Genomic DNA, 25661 nt, shown 5'->3' on the forward strand with positions numbered 1-25661 from the left:
GGTTGACTGACTGGTCTCTCCTGTATAATAATGTGGTTGACTGACTGGTCTCTCCTGTATAATAATACTGAATGGTCTTTCCTCTATAATAATGTGGTTGACTGACTGGTCTCTCCTGTATAATAGTGTGGTTGACTGACTGGTCTCTCCTGTATAATAATGTGGTTGACTGACTGGTCTCCCATTTATGTTAATGTGGTTGACTGACTGGTCTCTCCTGTATGTTAATGTGGTTGACTGACTGGTCTCTCCATTTATGTTAATGTGGTTGACTGACTGGTCCCTCCTGTATAATAATGTGGTTGACTGACTGGTCTCCCCTTTATGTTAATGTGGTTGACTGCCTGGTCTCTCCTGTATAATAATGTGGTTGACTGACTGGTCTCTCCTGTATAATATGTGGTTGACTGACTGGTCTCTCCTGTATAATAGTGTGGTTGACTGACTGGTCTCTCCTGTATAAATGTGGTTGACTGACTGGTCTCTCCTGTATAATAATGTGGTTGACTGACTGGTCTCTCCTGTATGTTAATGTGGTTGACTGACTGGTCTCTCCTGTATAATAATGTGGTTGACTGACTGGTCTCTCCTGTATAATAGTGTGGTTGACTGACTGGTCTCTCCTGTATAATAATGTGGTTGACTGACTGGTCTCTCCTGTATAATAGTGTGGTTGACTGACTGGTCTCTCCTGTATAATAATGTGGTTGACTGACTGGTCTCCCATTTATGTTAATGTGGTTGACTGACTGGTCTCTCCTGTATGTTAATGTGGTTGACTGACTGGTCTCTCCTGTATGTTAATGTGGTTGACTGACTGGTCTTTCCTGTATAATAATGTGGGTGACTGACTGGTCTCTCCTGTATAATAATGTGGTTGACTGACTGGTCTCTCCTGTATAATAATGTGGTTGACTGACTGGTCTCCCATTTATGTTAATGTGGTTGACTGACTGGTCTCTCCTGTATGTTAATGTGGTTGACTGACTGGTCTCCCATTTATGTTAATGTGGTTGACTGACTGGTCTCTCCTGTATAATAATGTGGTTGACTGACTGGTCTCTCCTGTATGTTAATGTGGTTGACTGACTGGTCTCTCCTGTATAATAATGTGGTTGACTGACTGGTCTCTCCTGTATAATAATGTGGTTGACTGACTGGTCTCTCCTGTATAATAATGTGGTTGACTGACTGGTCTCTCCTGTATAATAATGTGGTTGACTGACTGGTCTCTCCTGTATGTTAATGTGGTTGACTGACTGGTCTCCCATTTATGTTAATGTGGTTGACTGACTGGTCTCTCCTGTATAATAATGTGGTTGACTGACTGGTCTCTCCTGTATGTTAATGTGGTTGACTGACTGGTCTCTCCTGTATAATAGTGTGGTTGACTGACTGGTCTCTCCTGTATGTTAATGTGGTTGACTGACTGGTCTCCCATTTATGTTAATGTGGTTGACTGACTGGTCTCTCCTGTATAATAATGTGGTTGACTGACTGGTCTCTCCTGTATAATAATGTGGTTGACTGACTGGTCTCTCCTGTATAATAATGTGGTTGACTGACTGGTCTCTCCTGTATAATAATGTGGTTGACTGACTGGTCTCTCCTGTATAATAATGTGGTTGACTGACTGGTCTCTCCTGTATAATAATGTGGTTGACTGACTGGTCTCTCCTGTATAATAATGTGGTTGACTGACTGGTCTCTCCTGTATAATAATGTGGTTGACTGACTGGTCTCTCCTGTATAATAATGTGGTTGACTGACTGGTCTCTCCTGTATAATAATGTGGTTGACTGACTGGTCTCTCCTGTATAATAATGTGGTTGACTGACTGGTCTCTCCTGTATAATAATGTGGTTGACTGACTGGTCTCTCCTGTATAATAATGTGGTTGACTGACTGGTCTCTCCTGTATAATAATGTGGTTGACTGACTGGTCTTCCTCTATAATAATGTGGTTGACTGACTGGTCTCTCCTGTATAATAATGTGGTTGACTGACTGGTCTCCCATTTATGTTAATGTGGTTGACTGCCTGGTCTCTCCTGTATAATAATGTGGTTGACTGACTGGTCTCACCTGTATAATGATGTGGTTGACTGACTGGTCTCCCATTTATGTTAATGTGGTTGACTGACTGGTCTCTCCTGTATAATAATGTGGTTGACTGACTGGTCTCCCTTTATGTTAATGTGGTTGACTGACTGGTCTCTCCTGTATAATAATGTGGTTGACTGACTGGTCTCTCCTGTATGTTAATGTGGTTGACTGACTGGTCTCTCCTGTATAATAATGTGGTTGACTGACTGGTCTCTCCTGTATAATAATGTGGTTGACTGACTGGTCTCTCCTGTATAATAATGTGGTTGACTGACTGGTCTCTCCTGTATAATAATGTGGTTGACTGACTGGTCTCTCCTGTATAATAATGTGGTTGACTGACTGGTCTTTCCTCTATAATAATGTGGTTGACTGTCTGGTCTCTCCTGTATAATAGTGTGGTTGACTGACTGGTCTCTCCTGTATAATAATGTGGTTGACTGACTGGTCTCCCATTTATGTTAATGTGGTTGACTGCCTGGTCTCTCCTGTATAATAATGTGGTTGACTGACTGGTCTCCCATTTATGTTAATGTGGTTGACTGACTGGTCTCTCCTGTATAATAATGTGGTTGACTGACTGGTCTCTCCTGTATGTTAATGTGGTTGACTGACTGGTCTCTCCTGTATGTTAATGTGGTTGACTGACTGGTCTCTCCTGTATAATAATGTGGTTGACTGACTGGTCTCTCCTGTTTATGTGGTTGACTGACTGGTCTCTCCTGTATAATAATGTGGTTGACTGACTGGTCTCTCCTGTATGTTAATGTGGTTGACTGACTGGTCTCTCCTGTATAATAATGTGGTTGACTGACTGGTCTCCCTTTATGTTAATGTGGTTGACTGACTGGTCTCTCCTGTATAATAATGTGGTTGACTGACTGGTCTCTCCTGTATAATAATGTGGTTGACTGACTGGTCTCTCCTGTATAATAATGTGGTTGACTGACTGGTCTCTCCTGTATAATAATGTGGTTGACTGACTGGTCTTTCCTCTATAATAATGTGGTTGACTGTCTGGTCTCTCCTGTATAATAATGTGGTTGACTGACTGGTCTCTCCTGTATAATAATGTGGTTGACTGACTGGTCTCTCCTGTATAATAATGTGGTTGACTGACTGGTCTCTCCTGTATAATAATGTGGTTGACTGACTGGTCTCACCTGTATAATGATGTGGTTGACTGACTGGTCTCCCATTTATGTTAATGTGGTTGACTGACTGGTCTCTCCTGTATAATAATGTGGTTGACTGACTGGTCTCTCCTGTATGTTAATGTGGTTGACTGACTGGTCTCTCCTGTATAATGTGGTTGACTGACTGGTCTCTCCTGTATAATAATGTGGTTGACTGACTGGTCTCTCCTGTATAATAATGTGGTTGACTGACTGGTCTCTCCTGTATAATAATGTGGTTGACTGACTGGTCTCTCCTGTATAATAATGTGGTTGACTGACTGGTCTCCCATTTATGTTAATGTGGTTGACTGACTGGTCTCTCCTGTATAATAATGTGGTTGACTGACTGGTCTCTCCTGTATAATAATGTGGTTGACTGACTGGTCACCCATTTATGTTAATATGGTTGACTGTCTGGTCTCTCCTGTATAATAATGTGGTTGACTGACTGGTCTCTCCTGTATAATAATGTGGTTGACTGACTGGTCTCTCCTGTATAATAATGTGGTTGACTGACTGGTCTCTCCTGTATAATAATGTGGTTGACTGACTGGTCTCTCCTGTATGTTAATGTGGTTGACTGACTGGTCTCTCCTGTATAATAATGTGGTTGACTGACTGGTCTCTCCTGTATAATAATGTGGTTGACTGACTGGTCTCTCCTGTATAATAATGTGGTTGACTGACTGGTCTCTCCTGTATAATAATGTGGTTGACTGACTGGTCTCTCCTGTATGTTAATGTGGTTGACTGACTGGTCTCTCCTGTATAATAATGTGGTTGACTGACTGGTCTCTCCTGTATAATAATGTGGTTGACTGACTGGTCTCTCCTGTATGTTTATGTGGTTGACTGACTGGTCTCTCCTGTATAATAATGTGGTTGACTGACTGGTCTCTCCTGTATGTTAATGTGGTTGACTGACTGGTCTCCCATTTATGGTTGACTGACTGGTCTCTCCTGTATAATAATGTGGTTGACTGACTGGTCTCTCCTGTATAATAATGTGGTTGACTGACTGGTCTCTCCTGTATAATAATGTGGTTGACTGACTGGTCTTTCCTCTATAATAATGTGGTTGACTGTCTGGTCTCTCCTGTATAATAGTGTGGTTGACTGTCTGGTCTCTCCTGTATAATAATGTGGTTGACTGACTGGTCTCCCATTTATGTTAATGTGGTTGACTGACTGGTCTCTCCTGTATGTTAATGTGGTTGACTGACTGGTCTCCCATTTATGTTAATGTGGTTGACTGACTGGTCTCTCCTGTATGTTAATGTGGTTGACTGACTGGTCTCCCATTTATGTTAATGTGGTTGACTGACTGGTCTCTCCTGTATAATAATGTGGTTGACTGACTGGTCTCCCTTTATGTTAATGTGGTTGACTGCCTGGTCTCTCCTGTATAATAATGTGGTTGACTGACTGGTCTCTCCTGTATAATAATGTGGTTGACTGACTGGTCTCTCCTGTATAATAATGTGGTTGACTGACTGGTCTCTCCTGTATAATAATGTGGTTGACTGACTGGTCTCTCCTGTATAATAATGTGGTTGACTGACTGGTCTCTCCTGTACTGGTTGACTGCCTGGTCTCTCCTGTATAATAATGTGGTTGACTGACTGGTCTCTCCTGTATAATAATGTGGTTGACTGACTGGTCTCTCCTGTATAATAGTGTGGTTGACTGACTGGTCTCTCCTGTATAATAGTGTGGTTGACTGACTGGTCTCTCCTGTATAATAGTGTGGTTGACTGACTGGTCTCTCCTGTATAATAATGTGGTTGACTGACTGGTCTCCCATTTATGTTAATGTGGTTGACTGACTGGTCTCTCCTGTATGTTAATGTGGTTGACTGACTGGTCTCTCCTGTATGTTAATGTGGTTGACTGACTGGTCTTTCCTGTATAATAATGTGGTGACTGACTGGTCTCTCCTGTATAATAATGTGGTTGACTGACTGGTCTCTCCTGTATAATAATGTGGTTGACTGACTGGTCTCCCATTTATGTTAATGTGGTTGACTGACTGGTCTCTCCTGTATGTTAATGTGGTTGACTGACTGGTCTCCCATTTATGTTAATGTGGTTGACTGACTGGTCTCTCCTGTACAATAATGTGGTTGACTGACTGGTCTCCCCTTTATGTTAATGTGGTTGACTGACTGGTCTCTCCTGTATAATAATGTGGTTGACTGACTGGTCTCTCCTGTATAATAATGTGGTTGACTGACTGGTCTCTCCTGTATAATAATGTGGTTGACTGACTGGTCTCTCCTGTATAATAATGTGGTTGACTGACTGGTCTCTCCTGTATGTTAATGTGGTTGACTGACTGGTCTCCCATTTATGTTAATGTGGTTGACTGACTGGTCTCTCCTGTATAATAGTGTGGTTGACTGACTGGTCTCTCCTGTATGTTAATGTGGTTGACTGACTGGTCTCTCCTGTATAATAAGTGTGGTTGACTGACTGGTCTCTCCTGTATGTTAATGTGGTTGACTGACTGGTCACCCATTTATGTTAATGTGGTTGACTGACTGGTCTCTCCTGTATAATAATGTGGTTGACTGACTGGTCTCTCCTGTATAATAATGTGGTTGACTGACTGGTCTCTCCTGTATAATAATGTGGTTGACTGACTGGTCTCTCCTGTATAATAATGTGGTTGACTGACTGGTCTCTCCTGTATAATAATGTGGTTGACTGTCTGGTCTCTCCTGTATAATAATGTGGTTGACTGACTGGTCTCTCCTGTATAATAATGTGGTTGACTGACTGGTCTCTCCTGTATAATAATGTGGTTGACTGACTGGTCTCTCCTGTATAATAATGTTGTTGACTGACTGGTCTCTCCTGTATAATAATGTGGTTGACTGACTGGTCTCTCCTGTATAATAATGTGGTTGACTGACTGGTCTCTCCTGTATAATAATGTGGTTGACTGACTGGTCTCTCCTGTATAATAATGTGGTTGACTGTCTGGTCTCTCCTGTATAATAATGTGGTTGACTGACTGGTCTCCCATTTATGTTAATGTGGTTGACTGCCTGGTCTCTCCTGTATAATAATGTGGTTGACTGACTGGTCTCTCCTGTATAATAATGTGGTTGACTGACTGGTCTCTCCTGTATAATAATGTGGTTGACTGACTGGTCTCTCCAGTATAATAATGTGGTTGACTGACTGGTCTCTCCTGTATAATAATATGGTTGACTGTCTGGTCTCTCCTGTATAATAATGTGGTTGACTGACTGGTCTTTCCTCTATAATAATGTGGTTGACTGTCTGGTCTCCCTGTATAATAGTGTGGTTGACTGACTGGTCTCTCCTGTATAATAATGTGGTTGACTGACTGGTCTCCCATTTATGTTAATGTGGTTGACTGCCTGGTCTCTCCTGTATAATAATGTGGTTGACTGACTGGTCGCCCATTTATGTTAATGTGGTTGACTGACTGGTCTCTCCTGTATAATAATGTGGTTGACTGACTGGTCTCTCCTGTATGTTAATGTGGTTGACTGACTGGTCTCTCCCTGTATGTTAATGTGGTTGACTGACTGGTCTCTCCTGTATAATAATGTGGTTGACTGACCTGTCTCTCCTGTATGTTTATGTGGTTGACTGACTGGTCTCTCCTGTATAATAGTGTGGTTGACTGACTGGTCTCCCTTTATGTTAATGTGGTTGACTGAGGATCTCTCCTGTATAATAGTGTGGTTGACTGACTGGTCTCCCCTTTATGTTAATGTGGTTGACTGTCTGGTCTCTCCTGTATAATAATGTGGTTGACTGTCTGGTCTCTCCTGTATAATAATGTGGTTGACTGACTGGTCTCTCCTGTATAATAATGTGGTTGACTGACTGGTCTCTCCTGTATAATAATGTGGTTGACTGACTGGTCTCTCCTGTATGTTAATGTGGTTGACTGATGAGTCTCTCCTGTATAATAATGTGGTTGACTGACTGGTCTCTCCTGTATAATGTGGTTGACTGACTGGTCTCTCCTGTATAATAATGTGGTTGACTGACTGGTCTCTCCTGTATGTTAATGTGGTTGACTGACTGGTCTCTCCTGTATAATAATGTGGTTGACTGACTGGTCTCTCCTGTATAATAATGTGGTTGACTGACTGTTGACTGTCTCTCCTGTGTGTTCAGTCTCTTCTGTATAAGAAGGTCCATGAGGCTCAGTTCAGATCCCACCTGGCCAACGAGATGATGATGTACCACATGAAGGTAAACACACACACACACTATTATACACACACACAGACATCAAGTGCAGCAGTAATGTGTGTGCGTGTGTAGGTTTCAGAGCAGGAAGTGGCCCAGCTGTTGGAAACTGGGCTGGAGCCAGTGGATGAGATTCATCCCTTATTCGCTGAGTTCACCTACACACCCCGCTCACTACCTGACGACAACACACCCATGGTAAGACAAGCAGACAGAGAAAGAGTGTGTAGGTACGTGGAGAATGCTAATGGCTGAAACAGAGCGATTGAATGGCATCAAACCATGTTTGATGTATTTTATAACATTCCACCGATTCCGCTCCACTCATTACTAAAAGCCTGTCCTCCCCATTTAAGGTGACACCAGCCTCCTGTGGTGTGTGTCCATGCAAATCCACAGAGATGTATAGTAGCCATAGAGAGGTATCCATAGACATGTATCCATAGACGGGTATAGTATCCATAGAGATGTATAGTATCCATAGAGAGGTATAGTATCCATAGAGATGTATAGTATCCATAGAGATGTATAGTATCCATAGAGATGTATAGTATCCATAGAGATGTATAGTATCCATAGAGATGTATAGTATCCATAGAGATGTATAGTATCCATAGAGATGTATAGTATCCATAGAGATGTATAGTATCCATAGAGATGTAGTATCCATAGAGATGTATAGTATCCATAGAGATGTACAGTATCCATAGAGAGGTATAGTATCCATAGAGATGTATAGTATCCTTAGAGATGTATAGTATCCATAGAGATGTAGTATCCATAGAGATGTATAGTATCCATAGAGAGATGTATAGTATCCATAGAGATGTATCCATATGTAGTATCCATAGAGATGTATAGTATCCATAGAGATGTATAGTATCCATAGAGATGTATCATCCATAGAGATGTATCATCCATAGAGATGTATAGTATCCATAGAGATGTATAGTATCAATAGAGATGTAGTATCCATAGATGTATAGTATCAATAGAGATGTAGTATCCATAGATGAGTATCCATAGAGATGTATAGTATCCATAGAGATGTATAGTATCCAATAGAGATGTATAGTATCAATAGAGATGTATAGTTTCCATAGATGTATAGTATCCATAGAGATGTATAGTTTCCATAGAGATGTATCCATAGAGATGTATAGTTTCCATAGAGATGTATAGTATCCATAGAGATGTATATCCATAGAGATGTATAGTATCAATAGAGATGTATAGTATCAATAGAGATGTATAGTTTCCATAGATGTATAGTATCAATAGAGATGTATAGTTTCCATAGAGATGTATAGTATCCATAGAGATGTATAGTATCCATAGAGATGTATAGTATCCATAGAGATGTATAGTATCCATAGAGATGTATAGTTTCCATAGATGTATAGTATCCATAGAGATGTATAGTTTATAGAGATATCCATAGAGATGTATAGTTTCCATAGAGATCCATAGAGATGTAAGTTTATGTATAGTTTCCATAGAGATGTATAGTTTCCATAGAGATGTATAGTTTCCATAGAGATGTATAGTTTCCATAGAGATGTATAGTATCCATAGAGATGTATAGTATCCATAGAGATGTATAGTTTCCATAGAGATGTATAGTTTCCATAGAGATGTATAGTTTCCATAGAGATGTATAGTTTCCATAGAGATGTATAGTTTCCATAGAGATGTATAGTTTCCATAGAGATGTATAGTTTCCATAGATGTATAGTTTCCATAGAGATGTATAGTTTCCATAGAGATGTATAGTATCCATAGAGATGTATAGTATCCATAGAGATGTATAGTTTCCATAGATGTATAGTTTCCATAGAGATGTATAGTTTCCATAGAGATGTATAGTATCCATAGAGATGTATAGTTTCCATAGAGATGTATAGAGAGTTTCCATAGAGATGTATAGTTTCCATAGAGATGTATAGTATCCATAGAGATGTATAGAGATGTATAGTTTCCATAGAGATGTATAGTTTCCATAGAGATGTATAGTTTCCATAGAGATGTATAGTATAGAGATGTATAGTTTCCATAGAGATGTAAAGTATCCATAGAGATGTATAGTATCCATAGAGAGGTATAGTATCCATAGAGATGTATCATCCATAGAGAAATATAGTATCCATCCAGAGAGATGTATCCATAGAGAGGTATAGTATCCATAGAGATGTATCATCCATAGAGAAGTATAGTATCCATAGAGATGTATCCCATAGAGAAATATAGTATCCATAGAGATGTATCCATAGAGAAATATAGTATCCATAGAGATGTATCCATAGAGATGTATAGTTTCCATAGAGATGTATCATCCATAGAGAGGTATAGTATCCATAGATGTATAGTTTCCATAGATGTATAGTATCCATAGAGATGTATAGTTTCCATAGATGTATAGTTTCCATAGAGATGTATAGTTTCCATAGAGATGTATAGTATCAAGAGATGTATAGTTTCCATAGATGTATAGTTTCCATAGAGATGTATAGTTTCCATAGAGATGTATAGTTTCCATAGATGTATAGTTTCCATAGAGATGTATAGTTTCCATAGAGATGTATAGTATCCATAGAGATGTATAGTTTCCATAGAGATGTATAGTTTCCATAGAGATGTATAGTATCCATAGAGATGTATAGTTTCCATAGAGATGTATAGTTTCAATTTCAGATTCAACAATGCAGTAACCAATAACAATGTAGTCCTAAAAATATCAAGGTAGATGAAAAACACAATAGATATAAAAATAAGAAAGAAGAAGATCATGATAAAATAAACACACTATATATTTTTATTTCTCTTTTATTTAACCAGGTAGGCCAGTTGAGAACAAGTTCTCATTTACAACTGCGACTTGGCCAAGATAAAGCAAAGCAGTGCGACACAAACAACAACACAGAGTTACACATGGGATAAACTAAAATACAATCAATTACAATAGAAAAATCTATATACAGTCTGTGCAAATGGAATAAGGAGGTAAGGCAATAAATAGGCCATAGTAGCGAAGTAATTACAATTTAGCAAATTAACACTGGAGTGATAGATGTGCAGATGATGATGTGCAAGTAGAAATACTGGTGTGCAAAAGTGCAAAAAAGTAAATAAAACCAATATGGGGATGAGGTAGGTAGTTGGATGGGCTATTTACAGATGGGCTACGTACAGCTGCAGAGATCGATGAGCTGCTCAGATAGCTGCTGCTTAAAGTTAGTGAGGGAGATATATATATGTCTCCAACTTCAGCGATTTTTGCAAAATTTGTTCCAGTCATTGGCAGCAGAGACCTGGAAGGAAAGGCGGCCAAATGTGGAATTGGCTTTGGGGGTGACCAGTGAGATATACCTGCTGAAACGTGTGCTACGGGTGGGTGCTGCTATGGTGACCAGTGAGCTAAGATAAGGCGGAGCTTTACCTAGCAAAGACTTATAGATGACCTGGAGCCAATAAGTCTGGCGACGAATATGTAGCGAGGACTAGCCAACGAGAGCATACAGGTCGCAGTGGTGGGTGGTATATGGGGCTTTGGTGACAAAACGGATGGCACTGTGATAGACTGCATCCAGTTTGCTGAGTAGAGTGTTGGAGGCTATTTTGTAAATGACGTCACCGAAGTTGAGGATCGGTAGGATGGTCAGTTTTACGAGGGTATGTTTGTCAGCGTGTTGCAAAATAGGAAGCCGATTCTAGATTTAATTTTGGATTGGAGATGCTTAATGTGAGTCTGGAAGGAGAGTTTACAGGCTAGCCAGACACCTAAGTATTTGTAGTTGTCCACATATTCTAAGTCAGAACCTTCCAGAGTAGTGATGCTAGTCAGGCGGTCAGGTGCGGGCAGCGATCGGTTGAAGAGCATGCATTTAGTTTTACTTGAGTTTAAGAGCAGTTGGAGGCCACGGAAGGAGAGTTGTATTGCATTGAAGCTCATCTGGGGGTTAGTTAACACAGTGTCCAAAGAAGAGTCAGAAGTATACAGAATGGTGTCGTCTGCGTAGAAGTGGATCAAGGAATCAACCGCAGCAAGAGCGACATCTTTGATATATATACAGAGAAAAGGGTCGGCCCGAGAATTGAACCCTGTGGTACCCCCATAGAGACTGCCAGAGGTCCGGACAACAGGCCCTCCGATTTGACACACTATCTAAGAAGTAGTTGGTGAACCAGGCGAGGCAGTCGAGTCTGTTGAGACTGCCGATAAGAATACGGTGGTTGACAGAGTTGAAAGCCTTGGCTAGGTTGATGAAGACGGCTGCACAGTACTGTCTTTTATCGATGGCGGTTAAGATATTGTTTAGTACCTTGAGCATGGCTGAGGTGCACCCGTGGATTGCACAGCTGAGAAGGTACGGTGGGATTCCAAATGGTCAGTGATCTGTTTGTTAACTTGGCTTTTGAAGATTTTGGAAAGGCAGGGCAGGATGGATATAGGTCTGTAACAGTTTGGGTTTAGAGTGTCACCCGCTTTGAATAGGGGGACGACCGCGGCAGCTTTCCAATCTTTAGGAATCTCAGACGATACGAAAGAGAGGTTGAACAGACTAGTAAATAGGGGTTGCAACAATGGCGGCAGATAGTTTTAGAAAGAGAGGGTCCAGATTGTCTAGCCCAGCTGATATGTACAGGTCCAGGTTTTGCAGCTCTTTCAGAACATCTGCTATCTGTATTTAGGTGAAGGAGAAGCTGGGGAGGCTTGGGCTAGTCGCTGCGAGGGGTGCGGAGCTGTTGGCAGGGGTTGGGTAGCCAGGAGGAAAGCATGGCCAGCCGTAGAGAAATGCTTATTGAAATTCTCGATTATCGTGGATTTATCGCTGGTGACAGTGTTTCCTAGCCTCAGAGCAGTGGGCAGCTGGGAGGAGGTGCTCTTATTCTCCATGGACTTTACAGTGTCCCAAAACTTTTTGATATTAGTGCTGCATGATGCAAATTTCTGTTTGAAAAAGCTAGTCTTTGCTTTCCTGACTGACTGCGTGTATTGGTTCCTGACTTCCCTGAAAAGTTGCATATCGTGGCGACTATTCGATGCTATTGCAGTACGCCCAGAATGTTTTTGTGCTGGTCGGGGGCCGTCATAATTTGTGTGAGATTGAGGGCATCTAGATATATGGGGGGAAATCAATTCACATATGGTGTCCAGGGCACAGCTGGGAGCTGAGGGGGTCTATAACAGGCGGCAACAGTGAGAGACTTATTTCTGGAGAGATTCATTTTTAAAATTAGAATCTCGAACTGTTTGGGCATAGACCTGGAAAGTATGACAGAACTTTGCAGGCTATCTCTGCAGTAGATTGCAACTCCTCCCCCTTTGGCAGTTCTATCTTGATGGAAAATGGTGGCCTTCCTAAGCCAGGATTCAGGGTCAGTTCCAGTACCATATTTACAATGTGCAGGATTAATGGATCGATAGAGGACTCATGGACATCGCCATTGAGGGCTTCTACTATTATAAAGTTGTCAACTGGGCGACGATTCCTATGTGTTGGGAGCAATCAGACAATCAGACTATTCACTTCTTCTTCAAGAAGGTTTGTAAAGGGCTTAACTAGCACCATCTAGTGGCCACAACAAATCAATGACACATTATTTTGTTCAGCATTTCAACACTACAGGTGGAGGTAAATCACCAATTTGGATCTTTACACTTCTTTTAGACATAAAAGAAGAAGAAAATAGACTACTTTAAAATGGAGGTAGCCTCAAAAGGTACACCGATGCTGTCACAGATCCCATAATGGTACAGACACAAAGATAAGACCTCTTTCCATCTCTATGTGCACATCCAACAATCTTCCTTGGAATAAAGGGAAAACCTAGTCAGTCAACAATGTATTCAACTGAAATGTGTCTTCCACATTTAACCCAACCCCTCTGAATCAGAGAGGTGCGGGGTTGCCTTAATCCACATCCACGGCGCCCGGGGAACAGTGGGTTAACTGCCTTAATCAGGGGCAGAATGACAGATTTTTACCTTGTCAGCTCGGGGATTCCATCCAGCAACCTTTCGGTTATTGGCCCAACGCTCTAACTACTAGGCTACCTGCAGCCCCACACAGTTTTGACCACTAAGAGTAAAACTGATATGGGGAGAATTCAAGAGTATTCAGCCAGACTGCTGTACTGCGTCTAATATCTATCTCTCCTGTGTCTAATAACCCTCTCTCTAATATCTCTAATATCTATCTCTCCTGTGTCTAATATCTATCTCTCCTGTCTCTCCAGGGTATCCTGAGTATGTTTGAGGACATGGGCTTTATCAACACCTATAAGATTGACCTGCACACTCTGGCCAGGTATATATCTCTCAATTCAATTCAATTCAAGGGGCTTAATTGGCATGGGAAACATGTGTTAACATTGCCAAAGCAAGTGAGGTAGATAATATACAAAAGTGAAATAAACAATAAAAATGAACAGTAAACATTACACATACAGAAGTTTCAAGACAATAAAAACATTACAAATGTCATATTATATATATATACAGTGTTTTAACAATGTACAAATGGTTAAAGTACACAAGGGAAAATAAATAAGCATAAATATGGGTTGTATTTACAATGGTGTGTGTTCTTCACTGGTTGCCCTTTTCTTGTGGCAACAGGTCACAAATCTTGCTGCTGTGATGGCACACTGGAATTTCACCCAGAATTTCTCTCTCTACCTCTCTCTACCTCTCTCTCTACCCCTACCTCTCTCTCTCTCTCTCTACCCCTCTCTCTCTCTCTACCTCTCTCTCTCTACCCCTCTCCTCTCTCTCTCTCTCTCTACCTCTCTCTCTCTACCCCCTCTCTCTCTCTACCCCTCTCTCTCTCTCTCTACCCCTCTCTCTCTCTCTCTACCCCTCTCTCTCTCTCTACCCCCTCTCTCTCTCTACCCCTCTCTCTCTCTCTACCCCTCTCTCTCTCTCTACCCCTCTCTACTCTCTACCCCTCTCTCCTCTCTACCCCTCTCTCTCTCTCTACCCACCGCTCTCTCCCCTCTCTCTCTCTCTCTCTACCCCCTCTCTCTCTCTCTACCCCCCTCTCTCTCTCTACCCCTCTCTCTCTCTACCCCTCTCTCTCTCTCTACCCCTCTCTCTCTCTCTACCCCTCTCCCCTCTCTCTCTCTCTACCCCCTCTCTCTCTCCTCCTCTCTACCCCTCTCTCTCTCTCTACCCCCCTCTCTCTCTCTCTCTCTCTCTACCTCTCTCTCTCTACCCCCTCTCTCTCCCCTCTCTCTCTCTCTCTACCCCTCTCTCTCTCTCTACCCCTCTCTACCTCTACCCCTCTCTACCTCTACCCCTCCCCTCTCTCTCTCTCTACCCCTCTCTCTCTCTCTACCCCCCTCTCTCTCTCTACTCCCTCTCTCTCTCTCTCCCTCTCTACCTCTACCCCCTCTCTCTCTCCCCCTCTCTCTCTCTACCCCTCTCTCTCTCTACCCCCCTCTCTCTCTACTCTCTCTACCCCTCTCTCCTCTCTACCCCTCTCTCTCTACCCCCTCTCTACCTCTACCCCTCTCCCCTCTCTACCTCTACCCCTCTCTACCTCTACCCCCTCTCTCTCTCTCCTCTACCCCTCTCCCTCTCTCTCTCTCTCTCTACCCCCCCTCTCTCTCTCTCTCTACCCTCTCTCTCCTCTACCCCTCTCTCTCTCTCTCTCTCTCTACCCCCCTCTCTCTCTCTCTCTCTCTACCTCTCTCTACCCCTCTCTCTCTACCCCCTCTCTCTCTCTCTACCCCCCCTCTCTCTCTCTCTACCCCTCTCTCTCCTCTCTCTCTCTCTCTACCCCTCTCTCTCTCTCTACCCCCCTCTCTCTCTCTCTCCTCTCTACCCCTCTCTCTCTCTCTACCCCTCTCTCTCTCTCTCCTCTCTACCCCTCTCTCTCTCTCTACCCCTCTCTCTCTCTCTACCCCTCTCTCTCTCTCTACCCCCCCCCTCTCTCTCTCTCTACCCTCTCTCTCTCTCTACCCCCCCTCTCTCTACCCCCTCTCTCTCTCTCTACCCCTACCCCTCTCTCTCTCGATGTTGCTATATTGATGAAGTGGTGATTGATTGTGCGGTTGTCATTGGTTGCAGGTTCTGTCTTATGGTGAAGAAGGGTTACAGAGATCCTCCCTATCACAACTGGACTCACGCATTCTCGGTCTCTCACTTCTGTTATCTCCTCTACAAGAACCTGGGCCTGGCCAACTACCTGGAGTAAGTAGACATACCACACTATCTACCCTATACCCTAACCCTATATACTACGCCATCTACCCTATACCCTAACACTATATACCACACTATCTACCCTATACCCTAACCCAATATACTACACCATCTACCCTAACACTATATACTACACCATCTACCCTATCTGTCTTATGGTGAAGAAGGGGGATCCTCCCTATCACAACTTATTCTCGGTCTCTCCTCCCTGATACTCCTAACCCTAGTATACTACACCATCTACCCTATACCCTAACCCTATATACACTATCTACCCTATACCCTAACACTATATACCACACTATCTACCCTATACCCTAACCCTATATACTACACCATCTACCCTAACACTATATACCACACCATCTACCCTATACCCTAACCCTATATACTACGCCATCTACCCTATACCCTAACCCTATATACTACGCCATCTACCCTATACCCTAACCCTATATACTACACTATCTACCCTATAACCTAACCCTATATACTACACCATCTACCCTATATACTACACCATCTACCCTATAACTTAACCCTATATACTACACCATCTACCCTATACCCTAACCCTACACAAAACACCCTACCTGCTCTGAAAGGCCGACTACCTCGAGCTAGTAGAAACCCTGGCACCCTTTATCCTATAATCTACATACACCCTATAACCATACACACTACACTTTACAGTCTAACCTCCTGCCCCTCCCTCTCTGTCTGTAGGAATATAGAGATCTTTGCTCTCTTTGTCTCCTGTATGTGTCATGACCTGGACCACCGTGGGACTAACAACTCCTTTCAAGTGGCCTCGGTAAGACACCTCACACACACACACACACCTCACACACACACACACACACACACACACACACACACACACACACACACACACACACACACACACACACACACACACAACCTGTAACAGTCTTGGGTGTCCTGTTAACACACACACACTCAAATGCATACATGAAGGCACAGCTTTGGTAAGACACCTCACACACACACACACAACCTATAACAGTCTTGGGTGTCCTGCTAACACAACACACACTCTCAAATGCACACATACATGAAGGCGCCTCAAACACACACGCAGGTATAGTCAAACACACACGCAGGTATAGTCAAACACACGCAGGTATAGTCAAACACACACGCAGGTATAGTCAAACACACGCAGGTATAGTCAAACACACACGCAGGTATAGTCAAACACACACGCAGGTATAGCACGGGTCAAACACACACGCAGGTATAGTCAAACACACACGCAGGTATAGTCAAACACACACGCAGGGTCAAACACACACGCAGGTATAGTCAAACACACACGCAGGTATAGCACGGGTCAAACACACACGCAGGTATAGCACGGGTCAAACACACACGCAGGTATAGTCAAACACACAGTAGGAAAACTCAGGGAAAGACAAGGGTAGTACACTTCAGTAATTACAGCAGCATAGAGAGCAGGTCTATCTATGGAACAACGTGTTCTGTCTTCCTCCTCCCTCTTCCTCCTCCCTCTTCCTCCTCTACAGCAATCTGTCCTGGCTGCCCTCTACAGCTCAGAGGGCTCTGTGATGGAGGTAAGTAGACACACACACATCTATGGGACTATAGTGACACCTAGTGGCCAGCCTTCAACCTCCTACCCCACCGGTGTTTGTTTCCACAGCGACACCACTTCGCCCAAGCCATAGCCATTCTGAACACCCACGGCTGCAACATCTTCGACAAGTTCTCCAGAAAGGTTGGTTTCTCTCCAGTCTGGGATCCCACACTGATTGTCTCCTGACCCAGGACGCCCAGGACTTTTATAGGGTGTGTGTGTGTGTGTGTGTGTGTGTGTGTTGTATTAACAGGACACACAGGACTGTTATGGGCTGTGTGTGTGTGTTGTATTAACAGGACTGTTATGGGCTGTGTGTGTGTGTGTGTGTGTGTGTGTGTTGTGTGTGTAACAGGACTGTTATGGGCTGTGTGTGTGTGTGTGTGGGCTGTGTGTGTGTGTGTGTTGTGTGTGTGTGTTGTGTTAACAGGACTGTTATGGGCTGTGTTGTGTGTTGTATTAACAGGACTGTTATGGGCTGTGCTGTGTGTGTGTGTGTGTGTGTGTGTGTGTGTGTGTGTGTGTGTGTGTTGTGTTAACAGGACTGTTATGGGCTGTGTGTGTGTGTTGTATTAACAGGACTGTTATGGGCTGTGTGTGTGTGTTGTATTAACAGGACTGTTATGGGCTGTGTGTGTGTGTGTGTGTGTGTGTGTGTGTGTGTGTGTGTGTGTTGTGACTGTTATGGGCTGTGTGTGTGTGTGTGTTGTGTTAACAGGACTGTTATGGGCTGTGTGTGTGTGTTGTATTAACAGGACTGTTATGGGCTGTGTGTGTGTGTGTGTGTGTGTGTGTGTGTGTGTGTGTGTGTGTGTGTGTGTGTGTGTGTGTGTGTAACAGGACTGTGTGTGTGTGTGTGTGTGTGTGTGTGTGTGTGTGTGTGTAACAGGACTGTTGTGTGTGTGTGTGTTGTATTAACAGGACTGTTATGGGCTGTGTGTGTGTGTGTGTGTGTGTGTTGTGTTAACAGGACTGTTATGGGCTGTGTGTGTGTGTTGTATTAACAGGACTGTTATGGGCTGTGTGTGTGTGTGTGTGTGTGTGTGTTGTGTTAACAGGACTGTGTGTGTGTGTGTGTGTGTGTGTGTGTGTGTGTGTGTGTGTGTGTGTGTGTGTGTGTGTGTGTGTGTGTGTGTGTGTGTGTGTGTGTTGTGTTAACAGGACTGTTATGGGCTGTGTGTGTGTGTGTGTGGGCTGTTATGTGTGTGTGTGTTGTATTAACAGGACTGTTATGGGCTGTGTGTGTGTGTGTGTGTGTGTGTGTGTTTTGTGTGTGTGTGTGTGTGTGTGTGTGTGTGTGTGTAACAGGACTGTGTTGTGTGTTGTGTTAACAGGACTGTTATGGGTGTGTGTGTGTGACTGTTATGGGTGTGTGTGTTAACAGGACTGTTGTTAACAGGACTGTGCTGTGTGTGTGTGTGTTGTGTGTGTGTGTTGTATTAACAGGACTGTGTTGTGTGTTGTGTTAACAGGACTGTTATGGGTGTATGGGCTGTGTGTGTGTGTTGTGTTAACAGGACTGTTATGGGCTGTGTGTGTGTGTTGTATTAACAGGACTGTGTGTGTGTGTGTGTGTGTGTTGTATTAACAGGACTGTGTGTGTGTGTGTGTGTGTGTGTTGTGTTAACAGCACTGTAATGGAAAATGAATGTATATGGTAATTGTGGGTATAATCAACAGTAAAATACTCTGAACATTTTTACTGCAGCATACTGTAAATTGTGCTGCATTGTGGGAAAATGTTGTGTTGACGGGGAAATAATTGCTGTATTTCGAATGCTACTGTAATTCTATCCTACAGAATACACTACCGTACCGAATCTTTGGAGCACCAAAAAAACCCATTTTGACCACTAGTTGGCGTATGGTATTGTTGTTGCTGGCTTATTAACGTATCAATCTAAACTGTATCGGGGACAGATTGCAGTGGCAGTAAGTCTGGAATGTTAAATGGGTGTTTTACCATGTCCTTTTGGTCTGCCAGCTCGGAAGCCTTTGTTAAGGCCTTTTAGAAGTGCAGGTGATATAAAACACCAAATATTCATTTAGTATACTGTCACGTGTAAACACTTTACCTGTCAGCCAATCTGCTTGCACCATTTCCCTTATAATTACAGTACAATACAATGAATTTCGTCACATTCATTCATTCTGATTGCGGCAGCATTTACTTCATTACACAGCACTTGCTTTAATACCGTATTTATATTACAGTTTGCATACTGTTATATGAAATATAGAATTTTACTTTCCACTGAGCTGCCTGTGAGATACTGTCAAAATCACCGTAACCCCTTTACAGTGAGGACACCCAGGACCGCTACCGCTCGTACCCAGGACCGTTACCGCTCGTACCCAGGACCGCTACCGCTCGTACCCAGGACCGCTACCGCTCGTACCCAGGGCCGCTACCGCTCGTACCCAGGACCGCTACCGCTCGTACCCAGGACCGTTACCCAGGGCCGCTACCGCGTACCCAGGACCGCTACCGCTCGTACCCAGGGCCGCTACCCCTCGTACCCAGGACCGCTACCGCTCGTACCCAGGGCCGCTACCGCTCGTACCCAGGACCGTTACCGCTCGTACCCAGGACCGCTACCGCTCGTACCCAGGACCGTTACCGCTCGTATGTTGTGTGTTAACAGGACACCCAGGAGTGTTATAGGTTGTGTGTGTGGTTGTCAGGACTACCAGAGGATGTTGGACCTGATGAGGGATATTATCCTGGCCACTGACCTGGCTCACCACCTCCGCATCTTCCCCGACCTGCAAAGGATGGCTGACGGTAAGGCTGTGTGTGTGTGTGTGTGTGTGTGTGTGTGTGTGTGTGTGTGTGTGTGTGTGTGTGTGTGTGTGTGTGTGTGTGTGTGTGTGTGTGTGTGTGTGTGTGTGTGTGTGTGTGTGTGTGTGTGTGGGTGTGTGCGTGGGTGTGTGTGTGTGCGTGTGAGTATAATAGTATTTCATTCTCTCTCCCTTTCTGTTTGTATATGTGTGTGTGTGCTAGCTGGCTACAACCCCAGGAATCAGACCCACCGTTCTCTGCTGCTGTGCCTGCTGATGACCTCATGTGACCTGTCGGACCAGACCAAGGGCTGGAAGACCACCCGCAAGATCGCTGTGAGGAACGCTAAAGTCTACTAACCCTAGACTCAACCCTAAAGCTAATGCTAATCCTAACCTCCATCCTAAAGCTAATGCTAACCCTCAACCCTAATGTTAACCCTAGCCTCAACACTAAAGCTAATGCTAACCCTAGCCTCCATCCTAAAGCAAATGCTAACTGTAGCCTCAATCCTAAAGCTAATGCTAAACTTAGCCTCAAACCTAAAGCTAATGCTAACCCTAGCCTCAACTCTAAAGTTAATGCTAACCTTCAACCTTAAAGCTAATGCTAAACCTAGACTCAACCCTAAAGCTAATGCTAACCATAACTCTCACCTCAACCACAACCCTAACCCTAGCTTCATGTCCACATCCCGGTTCAACCCTAACCCTAACCTCAACTCTAACCTCAGACCCTAGTTAACCTTTGACCCTAAACCTCTTTCTCTCCTCTGTGTATTCAGGAGCTGATCTATAAAGAGTTCTTCTCCCAGGGGGATCTGGTATGTGTGCTGCACTTTATTACTGCACTGTATATGTGTGTGTGTGTGTGTTGGGAGGTGGGTGTGGGGGTGTATCTGATGTGTGTAACTTACTTGTGTGTGCAGGAGAAGGCGATGGGGAATCGTCCCAGTGAGATGATGGACAGAGAGAAGGCCTACATCCCAGAGCTACAGATCAGCTTCATGGAACACATCGCCATGCCCATCTACAAGTAAGAGTGAATCAGAGCGTTTATCACTACTGACCAAATCACAACACAGCGTTTATCACTGAACAAATCACAACACAGCGTTTTTCACTACTGACCAAATCACAACACAGCGTTTATCACTACTGAACAAATCACAACACAGCGTTTATCACTACTGACCAAATCACAACACAGCGTTTATCACTACTGAACAAATCACAACACAGCGTTTATCACTACTGAACAAATCACAACACAGCGTTTATCACTACTGACCAAATCACAACACAGCGTTTATCACTACTGAACAAATCACAACACAGCGTTTATCACTACTGACCAAATCACAACACAGCGTTTATCACTACTGACCAAATCACAACACAGCGTTTATCACTACTGACCAAATCACAACACAGCGTTTATCACTACTGAACAAATCACAACACAGCGTTTATCACTACTGAACAAATCACAACACAGCGTTTATCACTACTGAACAAATCACAACACAGCGTTTATCACTACTGACCCACAGCACTTGCACCACCTAATGTTGTGTCCCCCACCCCTGTCCCCTGATAGGCTGCTGTCAGAGCTGTTACCAGGGGCATCAGAGCTGTATGAGCGTGTAGCGACCAATCGAGTGCAGTGGACAAAAGTCTCCCATAAGTTCACCGTCCGTGGGTTGCCTAGCAACAATAGCCTCGACTTCCTGGATGAAGAGTATGAGCTGCTGCAATCCCAGGGTGCGCTGGGAGATGACAGCCACTGCGATGACACCCACTGCCTCAACGGTTGCCTGGATGATGTGGTTGGGGGGAGGGGCCAGTGAACACACCAACCAATGGGAGGGGAGCCAGTGGTATCTCTAGGCCAATAGAAACATAAGGAAACAATTTCCTTTTTATGTCCTCAGGCAGAGAGGGCGAGACTTTGAGACAGTTTGACATTTGATTGACAGCTGTCAATCTCTGAGGCTGAGCAAGATGGAGTGAACTCAGGAGGGACAATTCAGATGAATCATTTGACAGGAGTTGATTCTGACTAGTCAATTCAGACGATTCCTGTAGATGCTAAATGTGACTGAACTCCTGTGAGGAAAGCAGAGAGTCGTGTTGACTCTGGAAATGATCATTTTCATAACGAAGGTCACCGTTCATATTGTTCTGAGTTTCTGTTTTACACACAGGCTCCCAGACACCTAACAGGTCAATACCCATGTAATAACACATACCTTTCTTAGTTAACAGAAAGCTGTGTAGTACGAAGGACAGTTAAGGAATCTGTTGGTTTATGTTGATTTAAGATCATCAGGATCCTTCCCACCAGCCCACACAAACCCTGATCAGCTGCTATGTCACTCATACGACTGCTTATGTATGCTGTATGTAGCCTACACCACGTGTGTTTCTCCCTTTATCTCAGCCAGCATTGAATTTATTTGTCATTTCTTAGGCATCATGTAAGTCTCTAGTTTGCCAATTATTGTATTTGTTAGTATATATGGAGCTCATTCATGGCCATATGATGCCCGGTGGTTATTGAGGGAACTGTATCTGCAGTGTGTCAGGTAATGTGAGTGTAAGTTCCATCTTTTGGAGATGAGGACAGTTTGACAGTCAATGATCACTGGTCAGTGCCATCCTCATTGGCTAAAATCACACACACACACACCACCACCAATAACAACAACCACCAACAACAACCACCACCACCAACAACCAACACCACTACAACCACCACCAACAACCAACACCACTACAACCACCACCACCAACAACAACCACCACCACCAACAACCAACACCACCAACCACCACCACCAACAACAACCACCACCAACAACCACCACCACCACCAACAGCCACCACCAACAACAACAACCACCACCACCACCAACAGCCACCACCAACAACCACCACCACCACAACACCACCACCAACAACAACCACCACCACCAACAACAACACCAACCACAACAACAACCACCACCACCACCACAACAACAACCACCACCACCAACACCAACAACCACCACCACCACCAACAAAACAACAAACCACCACCCAACAACCACCAACCACCACCACCAACAAACCACCACCACCACCACAACAACAACCACCAACAACCAACAACCACCACCACCACCAACCATCACCCAAACCACCACCAACAACAACCACCAACCACCACCACCACAAACCACCACCACCACCACCAACAACAACCACCACCACCAACAACCACCACCACAACAACAACCCATCACCAACAACCACCCAACAACACCCACCAACAACAACCACCAACCAACAACAACCACCACCAACAACCACCACCACCACAACAACCACCACCACAACTACAACCCACCACCAACAACCACCACAACTACAACCCACCAACAACAACCACCCACAACAACAACACCACCAACAACCACCACCACCACCAACAACCACAACTACAAACCACCACCAACCACCAACAACAACAACCACCAACAACAACAACAACAACCACCACCAACCACAACCACCAACAACAACAACCACAACAACAACCACCAACACCAACAACCAACAACAACAACCACCACCACCACCAACAACAACCACCAACAACCACCAACAACAACAACAACCACAACCCACCACCAACAACCACAACCCACCACCAACAACAACCAACCACCACCAACAACCAACAACCACAAACCCACCACAACAATGACCCACCACCAACAATCATCATCACCAACCACCAACCACAAACAATCACCACCACCACCAACCACCACCAACAATCACGATCACCAACAACCACAACAATCACCACCACCAACAATCACCACCACCAACCACAAACAATCACCACCACCAACAACAACCAATTACCACCAGCAACAACCAACCACCACCACCACCCGACCAACAACAACCAACAACCACCACAACAACGACCAACCACCAACAATCACCACCACCAACAATCACCAACCACAAACAATCACCACCACCACCAACCACCACAACAACAAACAACCACCACCAACAATCACGACCACCAACAACCACAACAATCACCACCACCAACAACACCACCAACCACAAACAATCACCACCAACCAACCAACCACCACCAACAACAACAACAACCACCACCAACCACAACCACCAACAACAACCACCACCAACAACAACCACCACCACCACAACAACAACAACCACCACCAACAACAACAACCACCACAACCACCAACACCACCACCAACAACAACAACCACCAACAACAACAACCACAACCCACCACCAACAACCACAACCCACCACCAACAACAACCAACCACCACCAACAACCAACAACCACCAACCACCACCCACCACAACAATGACCCACCACCAACAATCACCATCACCAACCACCAACAATCACCACCACCACCAACAATCACGACCACCAACAACCACAACAATCACCACCACCAACAATCACCACCACCAACCACAAACAATCACCACCACCACAACAACCAATTACCACCAGCAACAACCACCACCACCACCACCAACAACAACCACCACCACAACAACACCCACCTCCAACAATCACCACCAATCACCAACCACAAACAATCACCACCACCACCAACCACCACCAACAACAAACAACCACACCAACAATCACGACCACCCACCCAACAATCACCACCACCAACAATCACCACCACCAACCACCAACAATCACCACCACCACCAACAATCACAACACCACCAATCACCACCACCAACAATCACCACCACCAACCACAAACAATCACCACCACCAACAACAACCAATTACCACCAGCAACAACCAACCACCACCACCACCAACAACAACCACCACCACAACAACGACCCACCACCAACAATCACCACCACCATCAATCACCAACCACAAACAATCACCACCACCACCAACCACCACCAACAACAAACAACCACCACCAACAATCACGACCACCAACAACCACAACAATCACCACCACCAACAATCACCACCACCAACCACAAACAATCACCACAACCAACCACCAACAAAAACCAACCACCACCAACAACAACCAACCAACCACCACCAACAACCAACCACCACCAACAACCAACCACCACCAACAACCAACCACCACCAACAACCAACCACCACCAACAACCAACCACCACCAACAACCAACCACCAACAACCAACAACCAACCAACAAACCAACCAACAAACCAACAACCACAACAACCAACAAACCAACCACCAACAACAACCAACCAACCAACCACCACCAACAAAAACCACCACCAACAACCATCCACCACCAACAACCATCCACTACCAACAACCATCCACCACCAACAACCATCCACCACCAACAACCAACCACCACCAACAAAAACCACCACCAACAACCATCCACCACCACCCACAACCATCCACCACCAACAACCACCACCACACACAACCAACCACCACCACAACAACGACCC

General features: G+C 44.4%; 1 protein-coding gene across 1 annotated transcript in view; it reads left to right on the top strand.

Moving 5' to 3' along the window:
* The window catches only part of LOC112239057 (cGMP-dependent 3',5'-cyclic phosphodiesterase-like), a 118321-nt gene extending 95446 nt beyond the window's left edge, over nucleotides 1–22875 (top strand). The window contains exons 18-29 of the mRNA XM_042296570.1: nucleotides 7445–7522; nucleotides 7595–7717; nucleotides 13757–13827; nucleotides 15591–15713; nucleotides 16452–16539; nucleotides 17273–17320; nucleotides 17410–17484; nucleotides 20029–20128; nucleotides 20348–20460; nucleotides 20910–20948; nucleotides 21054–21160; nucleotides 21725–22875. Coding sequence (XP_042152504.1) covers nucleotides 7445–7522; nucleotides 7595–7717; nucleotides 13757–13827; nucleotides 15591–15713; nucleotides 16452–16539; nucleotides 17273–17320; nucleotides 17410–17484; nucleotides 20029–20128; nucleotides 20348–20460; nucleotides 20910–20948; nucleotides 21054–21160; nucleotides 21725–21974 — 1215 coding nt within the window. The 3' untranslated portion in view covers nucleotides 21975–22875. The remainder of the gene's footprint in view (nucleotides 1–7444; nucleotides 7523–7594; nucleotides 7718–13756; nucleotides 13828–15590; nucleotides 15714–16451; nucleotides 16540–17272; nucleotides 17321–17409; nucleotides 17485–20028; nucleotides 20129–20347; nucleotides 20461–20909; nucleotides 20949–21053; nucleotides 21161–21724) is intronic.
* The last annotated feature ends 2786 nt before the right edge of the window (nucleotides 22876–25661 follow it).

Source organism: Oncorhynchus tshawytscha, linkage group LG14 (genome assembly GCF_018296145.1).
Source record: "Oncorhynchus tshawytscha isolate Ot180627B linkage group LG14, Otsh_v2.0, whole genome shotgun sequence".
In the NCBI taxonomy this organism is placed as follows: Eukaryota; Metazoa; Chordata; class Actinopteri; order Salmoniformes; family Salmonidae; genus Oncorhynchus; species Oncorhynchus tshawytscha.